The sequence below is a fragment of the Canariomyces notabilis genome (assembly GCF_033297395.1).
Source record: "Canariomyces notabilis strain CBS 508.74 unplaced genomic scaffold N656scaffold_14, whole genome shotgun sequence".
Lineage (NCBI taxonomy): Eukaryota > Fungi > Ascomycota > Sordariomycetes > Sordariales > Chaetomiaceae > Canariomyces > Canariomyces notabilis.
The window spans coordinates 683,864-699,091 of record NW_027041836.1 but is presented as its reverse complement, the minus strand read 5'-3'; the positions used below and the strand labels follow the sequence as shown (position 1 = coordinate 699,091).

General features: G+C 56.7%; 6 protein-coding genes across 6 annotated transcripts; 4 read left to right on the top strand and 2 right to left on the bottom strand.

Annotated features, from left to right (window-relative positions):
* Positions 1-31: 31 nt before the first annotated feature.
* On the top strand, positions 32-1,094 carry N656DRAFT_790344 (NAD(P)-binding protein; the record flags this gene model as incomplete). The annotated part of the gene is made up of 3 exons (XM_064816880.1): positions 32-64; positions 148-576; positions 636-1,094. The coding sequence occupies 3 exons, from the start codon at positions 32-34 to the stop codon at positions 1,092-1,094; spliced, it is 921 nt and encodes a 306-aa protein (XP_064669310.1).
* Positions 1,095-1,612: 518 nt separating this feature from the next.
* N656DRAFT_780477 (uncharacterized protein) lies at positions 1,613-3,399 on the top strand. Its single transcript, XM_064815384.1, has 4 exons — positions 1,613-1,837; positions 1,888-1,986; positions 2,042-2,418; positions 2,492-3,399. The coding sequence occupies exons 1-4, from the start codon at positions 1,771-1,773 to the stop codon at positions 3,029-3,031; spliced, it is 1,083 nt and encodes a 360-aa protein (XP_064669309.1). The 5' UTR covers positions 1,613-1,770; the 3' UTR covers positions 3,032-3,399.
* A 1,293-nt stretch (positions 3,400-4,692) lies between these two features.
* N656DRAFT_769351 (glycoside hydrolase family 115 protein) lies at positions 4,693-8,039 on the top strand (the record flags this gene model as incomplete). Its single annotated transcript, XM_064813698.1, has 3 exons — positions 4,693-5,001; positions 5,051-6,785; positions 6,838-8,039. 3 exons carry the CDS (start codon positions 4,693-4,695, stop codon positions 8,037-8,039), a joined length of 3,246 nt encoding a protein of 1,081 aa, XP_064669308.1.
* Positions 8,040-8,398: 359 nt separating this feature from the next.
* On the bottom strand, positions 8,399-8,951 carry N656DRAFT_711383 (uncharacterized protein; the record flags this gene model as incomplete). Its single annotated transcript, XM_064811744.1, has 2 exons — positions 8,399-8,679; positions 8,756-8,951. 2 exons carry the CDS (start codon positions 8,949-8,951, stop codon positions 8,399-8,401), a joined length of 477 nt encoding a protein of 158 aa, XP_064669307.1.
* Positions 8,952-10,201: 1,250 nt separating this feature from the next.
* On the top strand, positions 10,202-11,794 carry N656DRAFT_769349 (ankyrin; the record flags this gene model as incomplete). The annotated part of the gene is made up of 1 exon (XM_064813697.1): positions 10,202-11,794. One exon carries the CDS (start codon positions 10,202-10,204, stop codon positions 11,792-11,794), a length of 1,593 nt encoding a protein of 530 aa, XP_064669306.1.
* Positions 11,795-13,000: 1,206 nt separating this feature from the next.
* Positions 13,001-14,881, bottom strand: N656DRAFT_807939 (putative cytochrome P450; the record flags this gene model as incomplete). The annotated part of the gene is made up of 4 exons (XM_064818352.1): positions 13,001-13,462; positions 13,531-13,953; positions 14,024-14,550; positions 14,641-14,881. The coding sequence occupies 4 exons, from the start codon at positions 14,879-14,881 to the stop codon at positions 13,106-13,108; spliced, it is 1,548 nt and encodes a 515-aa protein (XP_064669305.1). The 3' UTR covers positions 13,001-13,105.
* Positions 14,882-15,228: the final 347 nt, after the last annotated feature.

Below are 15,228 nucleotides of genomic sequence, written 5' to 3'. Positions count from 1 at the left end.
ATCACATAAACTGCATTTTGTAGAGATCAAGATGGTGTCGATTTCAAAAGTTGCCGTCCTTGGGGTATGGATGACTACCTGACAAATACCTACCAACCTCAGGATAATCATGATCCAGAGCAGCTAACCATGGCCCATGGATTGTAGGGTACTGGTAACTTGGGTCCCTCCATCGTCAACGAGCTGGTCTCCGCCGGCTTCACAGTTACGGGTGTCACACGGGAGGCGTCCACAAACTCCACACCCAAGTTCCCAGACGGCCTTGCGGTCAAAAAGGTGGACTTCAACTCCTTCGATTCACTCAAATCGGCTTTCGACGGCCAGGATGCCGTGGTCTCGGTGGTCGGCACCCTGGGCGTGCCCGGCCAAAGAATTGCAGTCGATGCCGCTGTGGCGGCAGGAGTCAAGCGATTCATCCCGTCCGAGTTTGGCATCAACACCCGCAAAGTGCGCGGCACGTCGATTGGCAAGATCCTGGCGGGCAAGATCGCCGTTGTGGATTATCTGCAGGAGGTAGCCAAGAGCCACCCGGACTTCACGTGGACCGGGCTCTCTACCGGGTTGTTCTTTGACTGGGTGAGCATGGGCGCGCTTTCTTTTCACTGCCAGGTCGACGACTGATGCCCAGGCGATAGGGACTCAAGTTTTCAGGCCTAGGAATCATCAACCTCAAGGAGAAGAAGGCCACCGTCGTCGACTCTGGTAACGAGAAGTTCCAGGCCAGCACGCTGGCACATATCGGCAAGGCCGTCGCCGGGATTCTGAAGCATCCGGAAGAGACTGCGAACAAGTATCTCAGCACGGCGTCATTCAACCTCTCGCAGAACGAGCTCATTGCGATTGTGGAGGAGCTTGTCGGGCAGAAGTTCCCCGTTACCCATCAGAAGTCGGGTGACCTGCAAAAGGCGGGCGAAGAGAAGCTTGCTGCGGGCGATTTTCGGGCATTTGTCGACTTTTTGCGGGCGCACAACAATGCGGATGGCGCAGGGAACGAGCTGAAGAAGGAGGACAGTGCAAATGAGCTGATCAAGGTGCCCTATGAGGATCTGAGGGCGGCGGTGGAGAGTTGGCTGAAGGAGGAGGGGGCTTTGTAAAGTAGATGGCGCCTTGCGGGTTACCTACCTTACCCTGTCCACATAGTATCATATGAATCTCGAATCTGATGCAACTGGCAATGTCCACTGAGAGACCCCTTGAACTGGGCCGCGTGTCGTTGTAATAGAATTCCTATGAACTCTTAGATAGTTAGTTGAAGTCTGTGGGGGATTGTGGATGTGCATGATTGGGACACTAAGAGCATAAAGTGGATGAGAATCGTGCAGCCGCTGAAGTTAATGCCATATGAGTCTGCAAGACAGCAGACAACTGTTAGCCAGCTCAATGTGTGATCTGAGTTGTTGGAATACCATGACAATGCAAGTTAGGTACCAAGTTCATGAAGCTGTGAAAGTTGTGAACAACTCAAGATCTGATAGGAATCAGATCAGACGTGGGGTGCTGGCCGCTAGGCCAAGATTGGTTAGCGCACTGTGGCGTCGCGTCCAGTCCCTTCACCGTAGCTGCGCGGCGCGGCGCGGCGTTACCTAGAGGAGGCTGAACTTTTTGGTGAGGGCACTCCTTCCAGGACCATTCCAGACTCCAGCATCATAAGATCTCATCGATTGCGAACGGTTATCTCGTCACCACTCCTCCTAACGCGAGTCAATCGCGTCAGTCGCATCAACCCATCAATCACCGTAATAAACATAAAACTCTTCAGCAGCGGCCAAGATGGGCAAGAAAAAACGTGGCCATCCTGACGTCGAGGAGCTCTTGGCTCGACCTTGGTGCTATTACTGTGCGTACATCTTTTGTCTAGCGGCACAACTTGTACTGACTGGATCGCAGGCGAGCGAGATTTTGAAGATTTGAAGCTCCTTATTTCCCATCAAAAAGCAAAACACTTCAAATGCGAGCGCTGTGGAAAGCGACTAAACACGGCTGGAGGTATGCGCGGTGATGTCGTCGCCGAGGTGGCTATCGCTAACCATTTCACCCGCAGGTCTCTCTGTCCACATGAACCAAGTCCACAAAGAAAACCTCACAAGCGTCGAGAATGCGCTGCCAAACCGGCAAGGCCTAGACATTGAGATCTTCGGCATGGAAGGTGTTCCCGAGGACATTGTGCAGCAGCACAACCAGCGCATCATTCAAAACTTCTACACTGCCCAAGCCGAAAGGCAAGCCGCCACCGGCAACCCGCCGCGGGGCCAATCAGGCGGCCAAGGACCCGCAAAGAAGATCAAGATGGAGACGCCCGAGGAGCTGAAGAAGCGTCTGGCCGAACACCGCGCAAAGGTCGCTGCCCAGAAAGCAGCCGCCGCAAACGGTGGCACGCCCGTCGCCGCGCCAGTTGATGGCCCGAGCCCAGCGCAAGGCGTAAGTCCAGCCCATTTCCCCACCTGCGCCACCAGCTCCCAGTCAAACTCTAATCATCGTTTCCTCCAAATAGGCCTCACCCTTCCCTCCTCCGCAACCCGGCGCCGGCTTCCCCTACCCCGGTGCGCCGCCGCCGCCCTACGCAGGCGCGCCGACCTACTCTCCAGCAACAACCTACCCGCCAGGACCGTCTCCTCCCCCGGGCGGCGCGGCCCCATTCAATCTTCCCACCCATCCTCCCAGCGGCGGCGTCGGCGCCGGCCTGCCGCAGCCGCCTCCATACTACTTCAACAACGGCGCTGGTGCGGCCGCGGGCTATGGCCCCGGTGCATCGACGGTGGACGAGTTGGTGGCGAACGCAGCAAGACAAGGACAAGGCGGTAGTGGCGGCGACGACATCGATCAGCTCATAAGGATGGCTGAGGCTGGGATCAGGCCTGCCGCTGTTGCACCCGGTGCTGGGGCTGGGCCTGCGAAAGGCGACGCCACGACCGGCGCCGAGAAGGGCAAGAAGGGAATGCGCATGGTCTATGGCGATACCGAGGTCAGTCCCGAGGAGAAGATGGCTTTGTTGCCCAGGTACCGGTTTGTGGGTGAATCGGTGGGGGCTTGAGGCTGGCGTTTGTTGGTGACAATGGTTGCTGGTTTGGCTGAGGCGAGAGAATCTGACTGCGCGACCGGGCTGGACATCGCGATCGCCTGCTGACTTGGCGCGATGGGAGGTTCTGGGTTGGTTGCGCCTTTGTCTGTGTTTGTACGAGTTGGTTGGCACTGGGTGGCTTGGGCGGCTTCCAGGAGTTCTACAATATGCCCTGCAGCCTGTATACTTCCGAAGACAGGAAATGCATACCACGTCATGACGACGAGTAAGCCTCCCTACAGGTGCGTAACAGGGCTAGCGAGCGAGATTGACAGACTACATGCGATGGCCTGTGAGGTGTTTGCCCAGACTGACCTGGAATTGTCTGTTTGGCCATGGGGATTCCCAGCAGCCGGAAGGAATATCGACAGCAACGACTTGTCATCCATGGATGTTGTGTTGGTGATAAGAAGCCTCGACGTCGCCCTCCACCACGATGCAGTGGACAACTAACTACCTTAATGCTATCTAGACTGCTTAAACTGATATGATCGATCCCAGTTCGATACTCACCGCCAGTGAGCAGCGGATATGAGCAGCGACATCCAGCGGCGGAAACAGCTACCGTTACGGTGTGACTACCGTAGAAGTGTATGGTCGGAAGTTACCGGCACTGGTATGTACAATACCGCATATACTCGGTGAACACACATTTACGCTAACCCTATCCCAGCTAGCGGCATCGGGACTGCCAAAAATTCTCTCCTGGGCCTGGGTTTCAATTCGACAACGAGGGTCAAAAATGGATATCGGCGGACTTTGGTTGGCTGTCGTTGAATGGGGTTCCAGTAGAAGATGAGGCTAAGCCTAAAGCGTAATTGTGTGTTCACCGAGTATATGCGGTACCTAATAGCCAAGAATTGGAGGTGGAGAAGGCGCAGGGCGGAAGCGATGCGGGGAAGCGGAGCAGAGTGGAATTTGGGTGACGTTGGAGTTTAGCCGGGAAGGGGATTCTCACGGCTTGGCTACCACTGAAGCCAATTTTGAACTCCGAACAATGGCATGGAAACTCCAAAGACCAGGTTCACACGTGGGTCTGTCCATGGCGAGCATGCTTCGTCTGTCAATCCAATAAGATGAAATGAAGAAGCGGGCTTTCCTCCTCCGAGGGCAATGGAATGTAGCTGGGCAGCTCTTGCCTTGGTGTCTCGCCAGGAATTGGAGCTGCGGGTGGACCGCCATGAGTTAACTCATGGCGCCCAGCATACTCGTCGGTACCGTGAATTGTCGACAGCAACTCACACAGAGGTACAATCCCTTAGGTAAGTGAGGATGGTATCTTGGTGTCGCCTCCAAGCAACGTCCATCCTTTTACCCGACAGCCCGGCTACCCATTCGCTCGATGGTCATGATCCAACTCTGCGGAATTTCCCCTCGGGATGCTAAACTCTGGTTGGAGGCATTCATGATGATGGGCCCTCCGGAGGACCCAATACGACTTCCGATGATGCCGTCGTTCCTGGTTAATTTATTTACCCACCATTTCTGTCATGGTGCCTTGCATACCCGGGGAGCTGGATATATTACAAGCCCTGGTGTGCATCACCGTCGCATACCCTCTGCTTTGACTTCGCCAGTTCTATCGTTGTTCTAGCCTTGCCTGTTCGCAACTGCTGTTGCGTAACGACAACGAGATGCTGACCATGGGCTTGAAGGGAGCCCTCTGGCTCGCCTTCAGTTCGGTGGTCGCCGCCTTGGGCCAGGAGCGCATCATCTCACTGAACGGCACCGGCGCCGCCCTGCAGATTGCTGGCGGGCCTGTGTCCAAGGGCCAGATCCTAGTCTCGAGCAATGACTACTGGGGCGTCATTCGTGCCGCTGGTGATCTTGCCCTCGACTTTGGGCGAGTCACGGGCACAAACTACACCCTTAGCAATGGCGAGGCTGGTTCGGAGCCCGCCATCTACCAGTACAGACCGGTAAACAACATGAACAACACCCATGTAAGTTTCCTGGTCTGTCTTCGCCGGTGCTACGGCTGATATACGGCAGTTCAGCACCAGTGGAATTGCCAACTTCACCGGCCCGGCCTACTCGGATCCCTCTCCCTCAGATATTGTCATCATTGCCGGAACCATTGGACATTCGACCGTCATTGACAGCCTCATCTCCTCCAAGGCCATCGACGTGTCCGAGGTTGAAGGCAAGTGGGAATCTTTCACCAGCCAGGTTGTCGAGAACCCAGTGCCGGGATGCTCCAAGGCCCTGGTCATTGCCGGGAGCGACCCACGCGGTACTATTTACGGCATATACGACATCAGCGAGCAGATCGGTGTCAGTCCATGGTACTTTTGGGCCGATACTCCTCCCAAGCAGAGCAAGAACCTCTTTGTGACAACCACGAAGAAGGTCCAGGGGCCGCCATCCGTCAAATACCGCGGCTTCTTCCTCAACGACGAGCAACCGGCGTTGACCAACTGGGTTGCAAGCCGCTGGCAAGATACCCCGTATGGCCCGGGATACGGACCGGCCTTCTACGGCCTCATCTTCGAGGTCCTTCTGCGGCTGCGCGCCAACTACCTGTGGCCAGCCCTCTGGGCAACCATGTTCGAAGTTGATGACCCGGGCAATCAGCCTTATGCGGACGCCTTCGAGATCGTCCTCGGCACGTCACACACGGAACCTTTGATGCGTGCTCAAAACGAGTTCGGCAAGTTTTACCAGGGGCCCTGGGCTTACAACCTCAACAACAAGACCATTGACGAGTACTTCCGGTATGGAGTTCAGCGTGCAAAGCCGTACGCTCGCAATAGTCTCTGGACGGTTGGGATGCGTGGAACCGGTGACACTGCCATTGAAGGTCTCGGCGTTGAGCACATCGTGGAAATGCTTACCGTATTGGTCAAGAACCAGCGGGATATAATGGCCGAAGGACTCGAAGTGGATGATGTTACAACCATTCCGCAGACTTGGTGTCTCTACAAGGAGGTTATGACGTACCTGTTCGCTGGTTTGCAAGTACCAGACGACGTGACCCTGCTCTGGGCCGACGACAACGCCGGCAACGTCCGCAGACTGCCGCTGCTGAACGAGACACAGCGGGCAGGCGGAGCGGGTCTTTACATGCACTTCGACTACGTTGGGGATCCGCGCAACTACAAGTGGATCAACACGGTTCAGCTCACGAAGACGGCCGAGCAGATGCACATGGGGTACGCGCGCGGCGTCGACAGGATCTGGATTGTCAATGTTGGCGACATGAAGGCGCTCGAGATCCCCATCAACCACTTCTTTGACATGGCATACGACGCAAAGCGATGGGGCGTCGACAGCACGTTTGAATGGGCTCAGGCCTACGCTGCGCGTGAGTTTGGTCCTGCCCACGCGGCCGAAATCGCCGATGTCATGATGAAGTACGGCATGTACGCCGGACGGCGCAGGTTTGAGCTGGTCGAGCCGCACATCTACTCCGTCATCAACTACAACGAGGCAGATGCTATCCTGCAGCAGTGGGCTGAGCTGGCGGCGCAGGCTCAGGCCATCCACGACAAGCTTCCCGCCGAGAGCCAGCCGACCTTCTTCCAGACCGTCCTGCACCCTGCCCTGGCCGGAGAGATTGTGCACAAGATCTACATTGGTGGTGCGCGAAACATGCTGTACTCCGGCCAGAAGCGGAACGCGGCCAACCGGGTGATTCAGGAGGTGCTGGCATACTCATCGGCCGACGCGAACCTCACACGGAGGTGGGATGCCATGCTGGACGGCAAGTGGAAGCACTTTATGGACCGTAAGAGCTCACTCTCCTTTCCGTCTTCACCCAGAGGACTGACTCCTTGCAGAGACTCACCTTGGCTACGACGGCTACTGGCAACAGCCCATGCGCAACACCCTTCCAGCTATGGTCCATGTCCAGACCGACTTTGTCTCGCTTGCCGGCGAGGTCGGCGTTGGCGTCGAGGGCTCCAACGCCACCGTGCAAGGTGACGACAAGTATCATCCCAACAGTGGCAGCACCCTCGCGGTCCCGCCCATGGACCCATACGGACCCGTAACCCGGTACTTTGACGTGTTTTCGCGCGGCACCAAGGAGTGCGAATGGACCGCCTCCCCCTGGCAGCCGTTTGTCAAGCTCTCGCAGTATACCGGCACCGTGGGGCCCTCAGCCGGGGACACTCGCGTCTACATCTCGATCGACTGGTCCGCCGTCCCCGATGCCCCTTATTCTACCACTGTCAACATCAACGTTACCACACCGTGCCGCGGAATGGACCGCTACGGCTTCCCACTGCCGCGCGTCCAAGTGCCCGTCATCAAACGCGCCGTCCCCGCAAACTTCACGGCCGGCTTTGTCGAGTCGGACGGGCACGTTTCCATTTCGGGGGCGCATTACCAGTCCATCCTGCCCCCGGCCCAGAACTCGTCGCTGAACAACAATGTAACGTACCACAAATTCGCCCACTACGGCCGCACAGGGAGTGGCGTCGGGTTGGTGCCGCTCAACACGGAGAAGCAGACGCCGCAAACTGCGCCGGCGCTCGAGTACAACCTATACCTCTTCAGCAACCACTCGGCCGCCAACGTCACGCTGCTCATCTCGCCCGCGCTCAACTACCTGGGCGACTACGACCCGCTCGAGTACGCCGTCTCGCTGGCCCCGCAAGGCGGCAACGCTGCTGACGTACCGGTCAAATCGGTGCGCCCAGTCGGCGCCACCGTCGGCTCCAACATGCCAGCGGGCTGGGGCACCGCCGTGGCCGACAACGTCTGGGGCCTCCGCGGCGGCTACACGACGACGAGCTTCGCCGTGCCGCGCGAGGGTGCCTACACGCTGCGGGTCTGGGCCCTCATGCCGGGTGTGGTGGTGCAGAAGATTTTGCTCGACCTGGGTGGCGTCAGGGCCAGCTATCTTGGCCCACCCGAGAGCTTCCTCGTCGGGCGGGATACCCTGGGCGCCAGGAACGGGACGAGCTTTTTGAACGAGCCTGACGCGGTTGGCGGCGTGGGGAATGGGAGGTGTAAGAAGAGGGTGGCAATGGTATAACCCCCAGTAATGTGATGTAGTATACGAGGTATACCTTACTTAGTTGTAATGAAGAGAGGTGATGATTGTCGGCAGCGTTGTGTTAATGTCAGTAAGTGTGACTGGTGAGAGTCCGTCAATAATATATGTGCGGTACCCGTTGGCTGGGTCTTCGTATTCCTCACGGGCCATTACTACCGACCCCCAGGCCTGTAGTGAACTCGACTTCGATGTGGTCTGCCCGTTGTGATCATTTGTATCATGACAGCTTTAAGAATGACGGCTCTTCTAGCAATTACATGTAGAATGTCGCTCTGACACTGGGCTCTCTGGCACCGACGGATACTTATTTGACTTGACTTGACGACTTGCCCTTACTTTTACTTCTTTGGACTTTCCAGCTGCCAGCCGTCGATCAAGACATAGCCGTTTCTCGACGTCAGGACACCAACAGCGACAATGTTGTTGAGCCAGTAGTACTTGGCGCTGCCCGTCTCGAAAACCATGCGCAAGTGCAAGTGCCCGTCTGGCTGCGCCGGCCCAGACGTGCGGATGAAGATGTGCGCTCCGTCGTCGGTCTGCAGCTGGTACCGAGTGTCGGCCGAAAAAGTTCCGTTCTTGTCGACCAGACCCCAGTCAGCCCCGAGGTTGAGCACCTTGCCTGTAAGTTAAGGGGCGTCTTAGCATGGTATTCTCTGTGAGCTAGCGGAACAAGGTAGGGAGGCCGTAATTAGTACCGGACAGTTGCGGCCCTGAAAAAGTTCCGCCAATGATGGGAATCACGACACGAGTGCCATGCGGACCGCCGCCGACCTGGATGGACGGGCCTAACGTGCAGTTGAGCGAGTAGAGGTATGTCAAGCCCGGAGCTGCAGGGATCTGGGGCGATGCGAGGACCGATGTGGCACAGGCCGAGAGACATAGCAGTGTCATGCAGAAGTTGTAGAGGGAGGACATCTCGACGACTCGGACAGGGTTATACTTGTTGAGTGAGAATTCGAAAGAGCAAATGATACGAACTCGAAGGGAAACAGGTTGTGGCCAGATTGAAGAGACCATTGAAAGGTCTCAGAGCACCTACGCTGGTCTGAAGCCCGACTTAAATACCTCTTGACAGGGCGCAGATGTATGTACATACCTTAAACGAAAATGCTGATGATCAGCCAACATTTGCTCCACATCCCTTGTCGATCATGTTGCCGTGATCGAATTCCGGTGTGCGCTAGGATCTGGCAGGCACTGCTCTGCGGGGAAATGGCATCTAAGATGGCCGAGGCAAATGCCGTCCCCTCAGCGGCTGAATACAACTTGAACTTGGCGCCGTATGCTTCCGAGGAATGCATCCGCAAGGTTCACTTAAAGCGATAGGAGAGGCTGTACGGTATTGCACTAATTTCCACCTTCCGAGGCCGAAGATATAAAAAGAGGGTGAAAGCAGGCGGGCTGGACCCGGGACCATCGCCGACACTGATGAGATATCGGCGATATCATACTAAGAGGGAAGATACCTTGCTCGCCGGCCACACACTGCTCTGGTGAAACAACGAGTGGCAGCTACCATTTGACAGAAAAACCAGTGATGAGGCTGAAGAATTAATAGAGAGAGAAGTGTAGATGTGAAATGTGGTGTTGAGGAATTGAGAGTGGGGTGCCCTGGCCTGGTTTGGAAATTCGTGTGACCATGGTGGGGCACTTGCGGGCTACAGGACCTTAGCTTATCTTATCTACATGCGGCTTGTGACCTGCGGTTACCGGTAGAAATACCATTATGCGTAGGGTTATGAGCCAGCGTCAGTAATGAACCAGCGCCACAGGATAGCCACAGACAGCCGGCAGCCAAGCCTTGGCGACGGCCTCTATTGGTCTGTCTGCAATTGCCTGTGGGGCTGGTTCATTACTGACGCTGGTTCATAACCCTACGCATAATGGTAGGTACCGGGAGCTGAACTTCTGAAGTGCAACCAGTCCACTACCTAAGAATTCGTGGGCACCCAAGATTTTAGCTCAGCGGCATAACGTTGCACTTCCAACACCTGCGATACCTTTCCGGTATCCACTGCCAGTTACCAGTGTCAGCTCTATCCCAAGACGACAATGCTGTCGAGGTGAAGGCAGGGTTCCACGTACTATGTACTGTGTACACGCTCGCCGGGCGAGACGCACCTCTGCATCGACATGAAACCATGGGACCCAACTTCAACGATTTGGTACACACGTACCTCAAGCACGGCAACAGAGAATATCTGGCGGGGCTCCTGCCACTCTGGAGTCCCACCATTGACGAGGACCATGGCTCGATCGGCCTTGCATTGCACCACGCCATCTACATGGGAGACGAGACCGCTGTCCGCATGATGCTGGATCCCGGGGTGCCCCCTACGGTGGTGAACGGACACGAACCGTATCACACTCCCATCTTGGCGGCTTCGCAGTACGGTCGGCGCGAGATGGCTCGTCTGTTTTGGCGACTCGTCGGGCCTGACGGCCGCTTCCTCCCCTCGCTGCGCAGGAGAAGCGAGCTCACGTGCCTCATCGTGGCTGCACAATATGGTCAGGCAGACCTGGTGGCCGACTTTCTCGACATGTGGGATGGCTGGTTAGTGGACGAGAAGCGGCGGGCGCTCCTTGATGCCGCGGCGGAATGGAACGACAACGTCGTCACAGTTTTACTCGCCAAGGTCGGTTACGAGGTGGACGACATCCAGAAGGCATTGGGCCGGTGCGTCTACTCCGGCCCAGGGTCTACCCATTATATACCACCTGGAACGGATGAGGACGACACACCCCAGTCATACAACGCCCGAGCGCACCACCTCGTGTGTCGACTTGTCGATGCCGGCGGGAATCCAGACGCAACCTACCTGGAACGGCCGCTACTCTGCATCGCAGCCTCGTTGGCGGATCGGATTAGCGCCCTCAAGGCGCTGCTTGAGAAGGGAGCGAATCCCAACATCCAGAATGCAAAAGGCCTCACGCCACTTCAAGCAACGTTCGGCTTCTCATCTTCTATAGAAGCCCTCCGGCTCCTCCTGGACCACGGCGCCTCTCCCGAGATCCCAGACCAGGACGGGGCGACGCCGCTCCATGCCGCCGCCTACGACAGCAGCTCCCTCGAGAAGCTCCAGCTGTGCCTCGCCCGCTGCGCGGATGCCGACGCCGCCCTCCGCCTACAGACACACCACCGCGAATCGCTCCTGCACTACGCCGCAGACGGCGGGAAGCAGGACATTGCCGAGTTCCTGCTCGACCGCGGCGTTCCCGTCGACGCGGCCAACACCAACGGCTGGACGCCCCTGCTCTGCGCGCTGATGCCCACCCCACCAAAGGCCCTTGCCGAAGCGTGCAGCCTGGCCAGCCTCCTGCTGCAGCGAGGCGCCAGGGCCGATGTAGTGACAGACGAGGGCTGGACGGCACTGCATGCGCTGGCATCGCATCGCCCGCGGGGTAACTTTAACTGGGATCCCGCCGCCGGCGGGCAGGATGATGATGGTTCCAAATGGGCGTCCGCCGTCCCGCTGATTCGGGAGCTCGTTGCGCGCGGCGCGCCGCTGTACACACCGTCGAAGGCAATCCGCAGCTTGGCTGTCACCGCCGAGACCGTGTCTGGCGCGTGGGGGGTTCGGATGCAGCGGCTGCTGCTTGCTAAAGCGACGACACCGACGGCGGAAGAGGAGGAGCTGGAGGAGGAGGGCACGACGCCGCTTGTGTGGGCGTGTCGGACCGGCGCAATCGTCGCCTTTGATGCCGTTATTGCCGAGGATGGGGGAGCCGAATAACAGGACGGGTGACTAAGGTGAGGCAGGTATGGATTGGGGCAGGTATCTGATGTCCTGACAGACGCTGTACGTGCTGGCGGCTGCTGCTCACGGCCGGGTATCAGCTGTGATTGCTCGGCAGCAGGGTGCCGGACCGGGAGGCAGTCGCGATTGGCCGTCGTACTTGTACCGGTCTCGGATGGGTGTGAGTGTGGTGACGCCGGCGACAGGTAGGTGATTGTAGGAACTTAATGAGTTCCGCTTGTGTTCTCATGCAAAGGTGCGTGTTGAGCCTGTGCAGCGGTAAGTTGCGCTGTTGAACGGACGGGAGCCCCTTCAGCCATCAGACACTCCCCCCTCGGCAGCAGGACACATATTACGACAGTCGCCGGGCAGTGAGACCGCGCTTCACGTCGAAGCCGGGTCTAATTTTCGACCTGTCAGCTCCGTCGTCGGGAATGTCGGTTCCTGGCACTATGTTGTGTGCCTGGAGTAACAACTGAAAGGGCTGCTCATTACCCTCCTCCTCTATGCTACTGTCCATCACCACCGACCACTGTACTGACAGCAACAATTGAAGTATGGCCCTTCAATACTAATTGCGGCAACTGCATGTTATCAAAGCAAAATCCCTCGCGTTGCACGACTGCGGTTGCTGACTTAGCTACCCCGGCCCAACGGTTGCCCGATGGTTTGCCGGACGAGATCCCGTTCGCCTTCATGTTCCCGGACCGGGGCCGCCTCCGTAACGACCCCAACCGGCGCCGGCGACGGAGGCCGGAAGGCGTCGCCCATTCTACTTCGTTCATATCCATCGAGTTCTCTAGAACACGTTCCGCGCATCCGCGATGGAGATGCACTTTCAGCGCCAGGATGATCCCATCCCCTATTCGCGGGGCTGTGGCCGAGGATGCGAACCAACTACATCCGACCCTCGAGGCTCGGTGCTAGGCTGGCTTGCTCATGCGGTCGTGGCCTCACTCCTGCCCTCCCTCCAACCAAATCCCAGGTTCCCCTTTTTCTCTGCTTTCTCGTCATTCTTCCTTCTCTTAACATACTCCTTGGCTCACCATAACGGTACAACAATAGTTACACTTCCCCAAGGTGGACCAGAAAAGCGTTGATACGCTCCTCCAAGATTACAGTGGTCGGTGGTGATGCAGGAATACCATCGTTTGACATCGCATCAGGTTCTTCCTGTCCGGTGCACACGATAACGACACGAAAGCTTCGTAATATTGACTTCTTTGGTCTCTATCTAGATCTCTAGTTCATCATCTCCTTGAATAAGTATACCATATTCATCAGCCAGCTGAGATGTTGCCATCGATCCTACACCTTTCCTGCCTTTTCCTTGGGCTCAACAACCACGCGGAGTCCTTTGCCCCCTGGGACAGGCAAGGGTGCGAAGTAGTCAGCGTAAGCATCCCAGTCCTCCAGTTGGGTGTCATAGAGTCTCATGGTGAAGGCGCAATCGGGACCGAACAGGCGCGCCACGGCCAGGTACAGGTCGGTGTATGCCAGTTCCATGCCCAGGCAGAGCCGTGATCCTCGGCCCCAGGGTTGCAGGTACTTTGACATCCTCTTGTAGTCCGACTCGTTGAGCCAGCGATCGGGGAGGAATTTCTCGGGCTCGGGGAAGATGGTGGGATTCATGTGCGTGTCGTGCAGGTTGATGGAGATATTAGTCTAGGTGTTGTGTTAGCCATGTTTTGCATGTCTTGACGATTTGTCTGCTGATAAGCTGGCATACTCACCCCGCGTGGCAGAGAGTACTGCTGGTATTGGAGATCCGCAACCTCGGAGGAGCGAGTCAGTCTCCCTATCACGGCGTTGCACGTGCGTAATGCTTCGTGGATAACAGCTGTAAGATAGGGCAGTCTTCTGATATCCTGGTACTCCAGCTTGGCTCCCTTGTCCTTCTCGGCCTCAGCAAGTTCGTTTCGAAGCCGAGTGGCGATTTCTGGCTTGGAGAGGGCGTGGTATGTGATGGAAGTCAACACAGTTGCAGTGGTCTCTGTTCCACCCAGGATGATGCTCCGGACCTCGGCAAAGATACGATCGAACGTCTTCTGCTCTGGCGGGAGATCGGCGGTGAGAATGCTCTGCACCACGTCCTCGGCCTCCTCGTGTGACCGAATGGGTTTGTTCATGGCCTCCTTGGCACAACGGTTGACAATCTTGCAGGGGGAAGAGTTAGAGACTACCAACAAAAATAGACATCACATCCCCTGGAAGAACTTGACTTACCGCCATAAAGTCGTTGCCAGCCTTAGGACTGATCAGGTTGAATATGTGTACTGGCAATAACCGCATAAGCAGGAACGGGAGTCCGAAAAAGTGTCTGTTCACGATTCCGGTTTTGCCATAGTCCCTTACAGCATGGTTAAAATCCCTGCCGAACTCTGCGTCGTCCAAGTTGTTGAATGCTCTCTGAAAAGCGAAGCCTGACGCCACGTCGATGGCGAGGGACCGAAAAACATCGCCCATGTTGATGACCCTGCCCGAGGAAGCCAGAAGCCGGTCATGAAGCCGGTCAATCGTAGCCTGGACTGTAGGTGTATTGCGGGCAATGTTTTGCGACGAGAACCAAGACACCAGTGCCTGGCGACGAGCGCGGTGGAGCTGATGGGCCTCGGTGGTGTTTGTGCTCAGAGTGGTGCCGAAGCTCTGATAATACCACCGGGGCTTGGACGCCTTTGATGAGAGCTTGTAAATGTCATCCCAGTCGGGGTCCTTGATGTGAACCTCCCATGGACTGATGCGCACAATTGGGCCTGCCGTGTTGATTAGCGTATTCAATTCATGTTCAGTGTTTGCCATCGAGACATGGACATTGATGTTGACGGCGTCTGGTATACACGCACCGTATATCTTGTGCAGCCGTTCCACTTCGGCCCAGTACCGACCTCCGCCATCTTTCACCAGAGCGAAATAGCGCTCATACCACCCCGTAGCGGCGGCAAGCAGAGGTCCGGGGACTGGTGCGAGCGGATGAAGCGTTAGGCGGTAGGTTACGAGGAAGCTGAAGGCGACCAGACCTCCCGCGGCAAGGAGCGCCAAAACTTCAAGCGGTCCTGGACCGTGGATTATGCTTGTGAAAGACATCATTTGCGGATTTTAGTCACATTACCTACCTGTCTACCCACGGTGGACTTTAACAAGCACAATACGGATAGGGTCATTGGCGATATATCATGACTTGGCGAGAGCCACGCACGCAACACGAGATATATCCCGCAGATGAACATTGACAGGTTACCTACCTAGGTAGCGTTGCATGTGTTGAAGCCACCACAAAGAACTTGTTATGCAAGGGAGAAATTCAAACAGTGGGCTATACTCCGAGTCGCAGAGTTGAGTCGCACTTTCTGCTCGGACTTGGTTGTATGACAGCATGAAGCCAGAGATCAGAGTAGCATGCCGATCATGACCTTGACCATGAAGCACAGGTA